At 46.5% G+C, this 12,547-nt stretch overlaps 1 protein-coding gene across 8 annotated transcripts in view; it reads left to right on the top strand.

Moving 5' to 3' along the window:
• The window catches only part of Phkb (phosphorylase kinase regulatory subunit beta), a 204,043-nt gene that overhangs the window by 152,512 nt on the left and 38,984 nt on the right, over positions 1-12,547 (top strand). For 6 of the 8 annotated variants that reach the window (XM_063278111.1, NM_001414933.1, NM_001414932.1 and 3 more), the window contains one exon: positions 2,525-2,727. In XM_063278111.1, coding sequence (XP_063134181.1) covers positions 2,525-2,727 — 203 coding nt within the window. Of the gene's footprint in view, positions 1-2,524; positions 2,728-12,547 lie in introns of those variants that run through there. The other 2 variants (XR_010060011.1, XM_063278112.1) reach the window with 2 other exon arrangements.

Raw genomic sequence — 12,547 nt, 5'->3', positions numbered from 1 at the left:
CTCCAGCAAAAAAGATAGCACACATAGTCTGAACGCCACAGAGCGCTTAGTGGGCCATCTCACATTTGTCCCGCACCTTGGGGCTATAACTTCAACCCCCATGTTTACTTGAGCTCAGTGCAGATTGTAGTGTAGAAAATGTGCCTCCTGGGGCACCCAGACAGGCTTGCGATGGGCAGGGCAAAGCTAGGTGCAGAGCACAGAAGACATTTTGCTTCCACTCCACCTGATCGCTCCCTTCGCACTCCTAAGAAACTCATTAATGTTCAAGAAAAGGCAGAATTTACATCCCTCACTGCCCTCACCCATCAGGCCTTCTCTTTCCAGAGCTGCTTCTACCCACCAGAGTCAGTCTGTCACTGCTGTGGGCAGGGCCATCCACAGTTAGCTCTCGCAACCCACCCCTTTCTCTGTTCTCTCTCCCTCCCTCCTTCCTTCCCCCTCCCTCCCCCTTCCTCTTCTCTCCTGTCCTGTGCCCCTTTCCACAGGCCTTGATGGGAAATGGGTTGGGCTGAGCTGTGCATGTGGTGTTGGCTGCTGCTCTTTCTCTGTGATCTTTAATCATGTGGCTGATTTATTGTTTGATTAGAGTGAAAATCTGTTTGCTTTCTGTCTGTACTTTGGAAATGTCTGTGTTTATTGTGTGTTCCTGACAGCTAATCTAGGAATACAGTATGCTTTAGTAATAATGGAGTTTTTAACCTTCCTCAATACCATCAACTAATTGCTCATATTTCATGGATTTTAATTAAGATTAAAGTAATTTCATCCAGACACCCAGCTATGGGGATGTTAGAATAATGTTATTTACCTTCTCTTATGATGTTGTTTAACAATTAAAGATAATTATACCCATAAGAAATTACTGAGAAAAAGTTACTTTCCATAGAGTTTCCCCATGCTCCATATTGGGAGATAAGCTTTAAACCACTGTCTCAAAGAACAGGAAGTCATTTAACCAGTACCTTTTATTACCAGAATCTTTTATCTGTAGCTAGAGTCGTCCACGGCCATTACAACTGTGAAAGCTAGCCGGACTTTGGAAAATGTGTTTCTCCTTGGTTTGAGTCCCCACAGCACTGAAGTATAGCCAATTCCACTACTGGTGGTCATAGGTTTAGAGCGTGAGGGTCACTGGCCTGACACTAGAATTGTGGGCTTGGGTTCATCTTATCCATTCCTGACTATATCCATAGGAGGCTGTAGCCACCCTGTTCCCCATTGCAGACGCCTCAGAGCCTGCCCTCCAGCTCTGGCTGGACTGTTGTCCACCAGGCCACTACATCTCCCAGGGAAAATGCCAACATTTCAGCCTAATGACCAGATGTGGGAGTTTCTTCACTGACTGGTTCTCATCCCTTCACAGACCAAGAAATGGAAATAGACCAAAGTGTGCATTTGCTCTTTTAGAAGATCTGCTCCAGCCTGAAGTGGTGTGGTTTGCTCAGACTTGTAAACTGTCTCAAGCTTTCTAGAATAAAGTAGTTTAGTAGCCATTACCTCTAGGAGCTAATTATGTGCCTTCTGTTTTCTTCACAGTGGTATTTTAATCAAAGTAATCCTGCTCATACTTACTGGTTGGTGTCAATGTACAATAAACCAGTAATTATCTAACACACACACACACACACACACACACACACACACACACACACACACACACACTCTAAAACCCAGGCTGGCCAAGACTCCTAATCCTCTTGCCTCAGCTTCCAACACAATAGAACTGGTTCTAGAAGTTTGCTACTATACCAAGCCTGTTCTTACTCGAGCCCATTACAACACTGGAAAGACTGTTTGAGTCCTTATCCCTCAGCTCTGGAAAAGCACATCTTTGAGGTGCTGTCTTTCCTGCCTCCAACAGTTATGAGCTGTGTACAGAGGAGATGGGAGGTGCTGAGGAGGACGCAAGAATAGCTGACTCTGAGGAGCAGCTGCAGGCAGGGAGGGGAGATTAGACATTCTCTTGCCAGCTCTATCCACACTTCCTGCTTTGAGTTTTCTGTACCATTCCCCTTTGAGCTCTTTCCTTTCGCAGGCTTGTGGGCAGCCAGCCGTCCCACTCATTCCGTAGGTGAACCATCTAGTATCATGGATCACGACCCTCCATGTGCGCCTAACGTGATCAGGATAAGTGAGGGCAGTGCAGGAACGACATGGCCTTCCTCCTGACTTTGGAAAGGTTACAATGTTATTAAGGAGCAGAAGATCCCAAATGCTGAACAGTATAGTAAAATACAATCATTGAATGCATTCTGGTTCCTCTAGAGACTTTCTAGCACTAACCCCCGCCCCCAAATAATAGTTATTTATGTCTACTCACCTTCACTTCCCTTACATTTTAGACCAGACTCTGACCCATCATGGACTCCAGTGGGAGTCATACTTTGAAAGCCATTTTAATAAGTATCAGGAGTTCTGACTAACTCCCTAGCTTACAGAGAGCAATTTCAGCCTGCCAGTCATCCTGAGCCTTTTTTTGTAGCTAGGAGATTTTTTAACAGTCAAATTCTGGCACTTGTAGGTAACCCTAGGTGCCTTTGGACACGAAGAGGAGGTCATCTCTAATCCACTATCTCCAAGAGTGATTAAGAACATCATCTATTATAAGTGTAACACCCATGATGAGAGGGAGGCTGTCATTCAGCAAGAGCTGGTCATCCATATTGGCTGGATCATCTCCAACAACCCCGAGCTGTTCAGTGGCATGCTGAAAATCAGAATTGGGTAAGTGCTTCAGTCCGAGTGGGGATGTGTTCAAGGGATCCTCAGCAGACACCTACTTCAGGGTAAAGCCGTGTCTGGGTGTTCAGGGAGGGGTGCCTCTTCCTTCCATGCTCTGGAAGGAAGCACCATCTGCTGGTGTGAAGAAATGAATGCCAGTGGCCGAAAGGCATCCACACCTGTATTTACTTCCCACTTGAGGCATAGCAGCGAAATCAAAATTCTTAAAAATAAAATGGATGAGCCATGGCAAAAATGATTTTTTAGCAAAACTGTTGTTAGGAGACACAGTTCAATTAGAAATTGACATTTTAAGAATATTCTACATCCGTTTTGTACCAATCCTAGCATAGAATTGTCACTATTTCAAGTTCTGGTGAAAAACTGAAAGAAGGCGCCCGTGGTCCAAACATCCCCAACCCTGGGTTTCAGGGAGAAGCACAAGGAGGGGGAAAAGCTCTGAGCCCTGAGTGGGTGTTGGTCCTCTCCTGCTTTGCCCCACAGCTGCCTCAGTGCTCCATGCGAGACAGAAATACTTCAGAGGCTAAAGCAACCCATGAAGCATGTGCAGGCGGTGTATCATAAAGCATGTGCAGGCGGTGTATAAACACGCCATGATCCACAGCCCTCTGCTTGACGTCTGAGCAAATAAAGTCATGAACTGGGGGAAGAATTTACAGTTACTGTTTATGGCTGCAGGTGCATGGTGATGTGGGTGTGAATGAGTGGGGATGTGGGTGTGAATGAGTGGGGATGTGGGTGTGAATGAGTGGGGATGTGGGTGTGAATGAGTGGGGATGTGGGTGTGAATGAGTGGGGATGTGGGTGTGAATGAGTGGGGATGTAGGTGTGAATGAGTGGGGATGTAGGTGTGAATGAGTGGGGATGTAGGTGTGAATGAGTGGGAATGTGGGTGTGAATGAGTGAGTGGGGATGTGGGTGTGAATGAGTGGGGATGTGGGTGTGAATGAGTGGGGATGTAGGTATGAATGAGTATGCTTTCTGCTCTGCTGGCCGCTGGACAGTTGATTCAAAAACTTTACATTTCCCAGATCAGTTCTTCTGGGTTTAAGCAATTGTTTTGTTTTACCCTTCGAGAGAGAGTGTACGTAACTGCATACTTCCAAGTGAGAGGGCACTGCAAAAGCAGTGCTCAGAGACGGAGAGCAGGCGTGGTAACAGAAGGCACTACTGACACTGGCTTACATTACAGCACACGTGTGGAGGGCAAAGGACAACTATGGGAGTTAGTTTCCACCGTGTGAGTCTCAGGGACTGAGCTGAGGTTGTCAGACATGGGGGCAAGTACCTTTATTAATATAGTAATATATGTTCCTTTGTGTCATTTGTTGCTTTCCAACATTTTAATTTTTATTTCAGATATTAATGTGATAATAGTAACTTGTCCATACTCTCTGCTGCACTATGAGTGCACGCTGTAAGCTGTGAGTGTGCACTGTAAGCCGTGAGTGCACACTGTAAGAGATGAGTATACACTATAAGTTGTTAGTGCACAGTCTAAGCAATGAGTGTACACTGTAAACTGTGAGTGTGCACTGTAAGTCGTGAGTGCACACTCTAAGCCATGAGTGCACACTGTAAGCCCTGAGTGCACACTGTAAGCCCTGAGTGTGCACTGTAAGCTCTGAATGCACACTGTAAGCCGTGAGTGTGCACTATAAGCCCTGAGTGTACACTATAAGTCCTGAGTATGCACTGTAAGCCCTGAGTGTACACTGTAAGCCATGAGTGTGCACTGTAAGCCCTGAGTGCACACTGTAAGCCCTGAGTGTGCACTATAAGCTGTGAGTGTGCACTGTAAGCCGTGAGTGTGCACTGTAAGCCGTGAGTGTACACTGTAAGCCCTGAGTGTGCACTATAAGCCGTGAGTGTGCACTGTAAGCCGTGAGTGTGCACTGTAAGCTATCAGTTTTGGCCTGTGGTTATGTTGCTGGCTGGGATCCATAGTTCACCCCTGCTACCCAGAACCACAAGAAAGTTTGATTTCGTACATCACTAGTCCAGACAACAATCAAAATTCAAAATTTGAAATATGGCTGCCATTAAACTCATGTTAATTTCACACCATCATGAAGCTATAAACCGAGAATGTCCAAGGTTATATGGAAACATACAAAATGAGATTTCACACCTTTACTTACTATGTGACAAGAAATGGTATGAGTTCAAACTATTTCTCAGTCTCTTCTGTACTCCAGGAGATGGAGTAAGGGTCTTAGAGCAAGCTGTCCATTCCTTGTAATACTAGAAATTATCTCTGACATGGAGAGTTTCGTCGTGTTAACTACACATTAAGAAGCTCTAAATCTTTCTACTCATTGGTAGATCAGTCTGGCTAGTCAAGGTATAACAAGAGCCTAAATGATTAACTGGCCATACTTTCAAGGTCACTATTTGCAGTTTGAAGCAGTAATTTTCAGAAAACCACACTTTGTCTTTTTTTCTTTGTACACCTAGGGTAGATGCTCAAATCCTGATTAGTGGATACATACTGGGTGCATGGGGCCATTCAGTAAGTCAGCAAGGGGAAATGGTGGGGTATAAGTGAGTAGAGCTGCTGTTCATCTCCCCTAAGGAGCCCCGACACTGTAAGCTATGAGTGCACATCGTAAGCTGCCAATTTGCATCCCCTACAGTGAGGCTCTTCCTACCCTCTGCTTCACCTCTCTAGATAGCAACTCAGTGTCACACAGGAAGACTTGAACTTGAGTCCTAGGTCTGCAACCGTGTCATGAGACTGCCTTGGACATGTATGTACTCTTCCTTGTTCTTAGAGAACAGAACAGTGCACACTAGAGCTCACCACCCTCTGAGCCCCGGGGATAGATAAGCAATCCTTTGCAAACCTCCAGCTTATAGACAAGCCAGCAGAGAGTGGTGAAATTAATATGCCCATGGTCACGGACTCAAGATTCAGGATCGCTCAGTCACTGCTTGGCCTGCTCAGTCTGGAAAAGGAGGTTGAGTCTAGTTTGCAGCATCATGACTAATGTTTGCTATGTGAGGTACCCTCCTTGTGGCATTTAGAAAACAGATTCTTCTGAGGAATTCCTTTTAGGCACCAAAAATCTCAAGAATTCAAAGGCAAAACATCTCAAACACCTCTACCTCAAACACATTGTACACACAGGTCCTCCTGATCTAGCTTCAGAGAAGCCTTATGCTCTCGATGGAGACACATCCTGGAAGAGCCTACACTGGTCCTCCTTTAGGGTCCACTGGAATGACCCCCAAAGTACTACATACAGAAAAAACTCAGAATCCCAACGTGGTTATCTGATTTGGCATGATTTCACCTCCTGTCTCTTAATTGAATCTTATGAAACATATGTCAAATCCTGAAACCTCCCCCAAGCCTGTGCCCACAGTGATTGTTCATGGCATTCCTACAAAGGTTTTAGAATGCTATTTCTGTAGCAGGCAGGAACAGGCATAAGTAATACTCAGTCTGTGGACCTTGTGAAACCCCCTCTGAGGAGGAAAAGACTATAGGTGAGGCACAGCACAGCTCTCAACCCCAAAACAAGAGTTTATTCTAAGCCAAAATAAGTGTGACTGTGGTCCAAGAACATGGGTTCAGATTGCCCGGAACAGCACCATGGAAGGAAGTATATTAGCTTTCTTTAGAACAAAACAAAGTCATAAGTCAATATAGTTCCAAATACAGCCAAAACCTGTATTTTCCTCAGTGAAAGCACAAGGCTCTAAACCTTGAGGCAGGCACAAGGTAGACAGGTTTGGAACCCTCTGCTGCGGGTGTCAGGCAGCAGCTGATGGTGCTTTTACCCTGTGGATTGGTGGAAGCTGTTGGTCTGTCAAGAATGGATGCTGCGGCCCTGTGCTGCCATTTGCCTTTAATCTCCGCATGCAGGAGGCAAAGGCAGGACCATCTTTGTGAGTTCCAGGACAGCCAGAGCTGCACTGTAAAGCCTATTCTCAAAACAAAACAACAAACAGAATGGATGTTAACGAGGGCTGTTAAGTCAGGGACCGCTGTGGACAGTGAATAAATGAACCAGCATCCTGTGGCTCTGGGTTTGCAAAGTCTACTGCAAAGTGCCACATCAGGAAGTTCTGATCAATCAGCCCGGGAGAATCTCAGCACAGCGTGGCTTTTCCTCCCTGGGACTCCAGTTCCACACTTTTGTCTCTTTTTACATATTCTTATTTACCGAATGCTTAGTCAGTTTTCACTAAGATCCTTTAGGTGATCCCCTCCCCCATGTATGCACACCTTTATTAATGGCTGGCTACTGGCAGGAGCAAACATATACTCATTATGTTTCCTTATAAAACAAGGTTGCCTTGAATTAGTCCCTGGAACATTTTTAATTATCCAATACAGTTTTTAAAGGACAAATTCTTTATAATTTGTTGAACCTGTAGCTGCTTCTAAGATACTCACTGCATTTTTTTAAGTTGGAAGATTTAGAGAACGTACGTGTTTGTTTGCTTGCTTCTTTAGATGATGCCAACATGGCAGGTGGTTATTCTTATCTGAATTCTTTCAATTATTGTTTTCTTTTAGTGCTAATCAAGATTAAACATTAACTGGTCAGAATTTCATGTCATATTCTTCTTGAAATGCCAGCATTCAGTAGGGCAGGCTGAATGCACGTGCTTTAATCACAGAGCATCTCAGTTCCCACTTGCTGCCTACACGTTTATCTGTGCTTTAACCTTCCTGAGTCTTCTTCAAGGTTTCTTGATTTGCATCACTCGTTGCTCCAGCTGCTTCTCTAAACCAGCAGCACTGTGTCTTCTCTTCTCTCCAAGGCTAAGCCTGCCAGTGCGCATCTTCAACCTCACTGCGAAGTCAGCCTGCTACAGGAGTGCTATCCTAGCCTTATAATGATTTGATTTGCTGTCTCATTATTGATCTGTGTGCCAGCTTTCATGTTGAAATAGATCAAGTTCCTGACAGGCCATTACTGTAAAGACCTGCAATCAACTGCTTTCTTCTGTAGGCCTGTCAGTCAGGCTTTAATAGGAGAAAACCCTTGGGAAAGTGTGCTATCAGGCCTTCCTCGGCTCTGCCTTTAATGTTGCTTTGGCATTCTCTGAGCAACCATGACTCAGATGAATCCTGTCTTCTGATGCCCAAGATGGCCTCCATGGATTTATCGTATTTAGAGGTGTGTGTAGATATGTATATGGATACGTATATTTGGTACTCAGAGAAGGTCACTGGTGTTATAAGTACAGACGTGGCTAGGGCAATGCAGGAGAGTTGGTGAGTGCAACCCCAGGTTCATTAGCATCATCTTGGCATACTCCAAAATCATTGTTTTGAAGAGTGTTTGCTGGGAGATGAGGAAGTGAAGTGTCCTTATCTGTCTTAACCTCTGTTGATTAGGTCTGAGAGAAAGGGGGTGAGGCACAGTGCTCCAGTTTCATAACTCAAAGTTCAGTTGTCCCATCAAACTGTCACACTTTCTGTGTTAATGTTTATCAGAGCAAAAGTCCTCCCTTGTAGCTTCCCCACTTCCTGTTATGTGGTGCTTAGACGTCTTGGGCTGCTGTAGTGAAGTCTCATAGAGAGCCAACTTAAATAATCCAACTTTATTTTCTGAGTCTGCAAGTTCAAGGTCCTGGTATCAGCTGATTTGGCTCTGGGGAAGTCTTCCCTGTGGACAGCTGTTCTCTCACTAAGGTTACTGTGACCTCAGCTTACCCTAGTACTTTCCAAAGGCCCTGCTTCTCATGGGGCCAGGGCTTCAAGACGGGAATTTGGAAAGTGTAGTGTTACAGCTTAGTGAACAGCTGGTTATACAGATAGTCATTTATTAAGTTGTTTAACTACAAATCTCAGTGTTTGTTCTCTTGAAGTAATGTGGAAATAATCGCTAGGATTGTTTTCCTGCCCAGGATCAGGACTGCTGCTTATGACAGTGTTCTCATCCAGTGTCAGCTGTACGTCTTGAGTGATGTCAGTGACCTGTACTTCCTCTCTGTCCCTCCTTGACAGGGGCATGTTGTGAGATAAAATGCTGGCACTCGGCACGGTGTTCTCAGGGGGCAGAGGTGTTATCTGACTCTTCTGGGCAATCCTCCAGCTGTCCTGAGGGAGGGCATTGTCCTATAGCCACAGACTGAGCTCTCTGCACATTGATCAGTTACTCCCATGTATTGGCCACTTTCTCCCTTGCTTACTGGGAGCCTGAGTCTCTTCACTCTTCTTGTTCTTCAGCCTTGGGTCTAAGATAGTCACCATTCTCCTGTCCTCTCACCTTTCTTCCTTTCTCTTCTTTTCCCCTCTTTCCCCATTTTGGGAATTAAATGCCTTTATGTTGAAGTTGTCACATCAAGTCTGTGGCCTTGGCAGTCAGAACGAAGGTGAGAAGTCACAGTTGGCCAGCGGACTTCTGAAGGGTTAGTCCTGGATGAGTGGCTTGTTTTCTCTTCCTTACCAAGCTCCTTTATTCTTCTCTCTTCCCGTAGGCATATGATTATCACCTGGGTCTGGGTCATAGGACAGTCTGCTTCTCTGAGTCTCTGACACCTTCTTTAGTACTTCATACATAAGGATGCGCTTTTGTTTTAGTTTGGTCTTTGCAAATGTTTCACAATGTAAGAAAATTAGCTTTTTCTAACAATTCTGTGAGTCTCTAGACTTTAAAGGACCTTTAACAATATATATGGCTGTATTTCTTCTTCAGTGTAGTATGTTAGAAATAGTCATGTCCCCATTTCAAAAGTAACTTGGCAGTGGGGCGCAACCAATAAGGATGGCTTTGGTTCTTCACTGTGCAACTGCAGTTGTGTTTTCACAACTTACTTGATTCTTTGACAATTTCACACATGTATGTAATGGATTTTGGTCATTTCCCCGCCCACAGCCCCACCTCCCCGGCTGACGCCTTCTTCTCCACAGTGCTACTTTCCTGTCTTCCTCCTCCTCTTTTTCCTCCGCTGAGTTTAGTCAGGGAGCCTCTGCAAGCATTGGTGGGGGATTTGCTGAGTCACAGGCAACTTAGCAACAGCAACACTAAGACAGTGACACCCCCTTGCTGGCTGTTACACACCTTTAGTACTGACATTCATAGGCAAAGCTCACAGAAGCAGGCGGGTCTCTGAATTTGAGGCTAGCCTAGTCTACCTAGTGAGACCCTGTCTTAGAACAAAGCAAAACAAAACAAAAACAGCAAAGAAAAAAACAGTACAACCTAGCAGCACCCATTAACTGTTAGTGGTCCCCCTGGAGACATGGGACCTCAAGAGCTGCTCTCCCAGTTGTGATGAAGCGTAGGAAACCATGCCTACAGTAAGTTCTGCATCTCTACAGCTGTGCCACTGTGTCTGGAACAGCATTTCCTGGCACTCCTCCCCACCCTCCAGCTCCTAGGTTAGGTCAGACTCCTCTACTGCAGTGTCCCCAAGTCGTAGGCTGGGTGATATTGGCTTCTGTTTTAGGGCCGAATCATCATTTTTTCTCAACAGTTTGGTCACATGTGAGTCTCTGCCTGCTACAGAGTTTCTCTGACAAAGGCTGTGAACAGCACTAATCTGTGGGCAAATGTAAGTGCTCAGCAGAGGGTTCGGCATGTCCATTGACAAAGCAGCAGCAGTGAGCTCTGCCTGAGGGTTGTGATCACGCAGCTGTGACCAGGTTCACAGTAGCAGGCATGGTGCTCCTCTCCTCATAGGCAATCCAAAAGTGACCTGCTGCGATCCCCTCAGTCATCATGCCACAGCACAGAGGCCCCAGCTGTGTGGGGATTGTTGATGCCTCTTCCCCCATAGCCTCCACAGCACTCCAGGCATCATGAAAGCCAGCCAGCAGAGTGGAGCCTGGGAGCTCAGCCGCAGTCTGATTTCTCTCTGCTCTGAAGTGTGTGACGTCTTTAGCAACAGTGTCCCACCGTCTAGCTCTAGTGGGCAACCAGGCACAGTGACAATAGCCTGTGAGCCTGTGTTATTTTGGAAGCCTCCAGGGCATCCAGACCAACAACTTGTAGGGAGGAAAGCCACACCTGGCACCAGGATTTTAAACTATATTCTTTTAATCAGCTTACCTCTAAAATAGGCTCACATAAGGGCATTTTCATATGTGCTTAGTTTAGGTTAACCCTTCCTGTCAGCCTCCCCTCTCCCCTCTCCCCTCTCCCCTCTCCCCAGACCCCTTCTCTCCATTCCCCAGCTTCCATATTCTGTGTGTCCTATGTTCCCTGCCTTAAGACTTCCTCTGTAGTAACCCTTCTTAGCTTCCTGGTCTCTACACACATTTGAATTAAGCATGCTGGTCTTGGAGTTCAAACACAGGGTCTGAAGATGAGAATGGCCGGACGACATTCGTCTCTCTGAGCCTGAGCCTACTGTGCTTGGCATATTTGCTGGCACTTTCTGTTTTCCTCAGAATGTCAGATGCCATTTTCCTTTGTGCCTGAGTAAAATGCAGTGTGCCACGTATGCATGTGCATGTGGCAGTCATCACATCTGCCACCCTGTGAAAGTCTCTTGTCCCAGGCATAGAGCAAGTGCTAAGTGTTCGGACTTTCAGTCCTGGGTATCTTAAGAGAGTAGATGCAATGTTTTAGAAAATGTTTGTAGCCGGGCATGGTGGCTCACACCTGTAATCCAGGTACAAGCAAGAATGCGAAGGATCTCCACGAGAGAGAGAGAGAGAGAGAGAGAGAGAGAGAGAGAACACAAAGATTGCAGTGGCTGCCAGCACCCACCCACCATGGGGCTCTGAGGAGTCTGGGAGACCCATGGAGGCTCCAAAGGGTGACAATGGAAAGGATGACTCACAAAGTTAGAAAGATGACAGAGAATGACAAACCTATACCCTTCGCTGCTACTTCTCAGCCATCAGGCTGAAGACATGAAGATTGTGCCTATGAGCCATGGGAGGCTGATACCAAAGACAGGGAGATGTGCAGCAGCGTGGAGCTCCTGTTAAATCAGGTCAATACTGAGGAGGGCTGGGCCTGGGCCATGGGCCAGCACCCAGCATGGAGCTGGGACACAGAAGCCGTGGGCACTGGGACTGCCCACAGGCTGTAAGTACAGAGGTGGTTTAGGTGGGGAAGTGTGACAGCCAGGAGGCAGCTCCCAGACACCCTGCCTAGCTACACACATCCCCTGACTCACTGTGAGGCACTGCAGTTTGCAGTGCAGCCGTGGTGAACAAATGTGTGGTGGATGCGGGAAAGGTGAAGGAATGGGGTGGTGAGTGAGCAGTGGAGAGAGCGGGAACTAGAGATATGAAGGTGGTGACAGGTGTGAGAGAAAGTGCAGTGGATGGGAAATGCCATTGCTGACAGGGTGGAGGGCAGCAGCTTTCATAGACTCAACCCCCAAACAAGCTGCCCAGGTGCACAATCGCCTTGGCTCTGAGCAACAATAGCAGGTCTGAGTATTTTCTAGATTAGACCTCCCTGCAAGACCTCATGCTGCCCCCGGAGGCCATGTTGAATTCCATAGTTCACTGCCCAGGCCACACTGAAGCCCAAGGTAGAAGTGGATGTCTGTGGTCTGGACTGCCATGTCTGAGGCCCATGTCGATGTCCATAAGCTGTGCTACTGCAGGAGGCCATAATAGTGTTCATGGTCCAGATTGCCAGAGACCGTGTGGATATGAGTGGCCTGTACTGCACTGAGGCTGTGTTGGGGTCCATGGTTCTGCTGCAGCTGGTGACATTGATGTCTGTGATCCATGTTGCCACAGAGGACCCTGTTTAGGTCCATGGTCCTACTGCAGCCAGGGCTATGGTGATGTTTGTAACCACTGAAGGCACTCAGATGTTCGTGACCTGTGCAGCCACCTGAGACCATGTTGATGTCTATGGGCCAGGCTGCC

This window comes from Rattus norvegicus, chromosome 19 (assembly GCF_036323735.1).
Source record: "Rattus norvegicus strain BN/NHsdMcwi chromosome 19, GRCr8, whole genome shotgun sequence".
Classification (NCBI taxonomy): Eukaryota; Metazoa; Chordata; class Mammalia; order Rodentia; family Muridae; genus Rattus; species Rattus norvegicus.
This window is presented reverse-complemented; position numbering and strand designations above follow the sequence as displayed.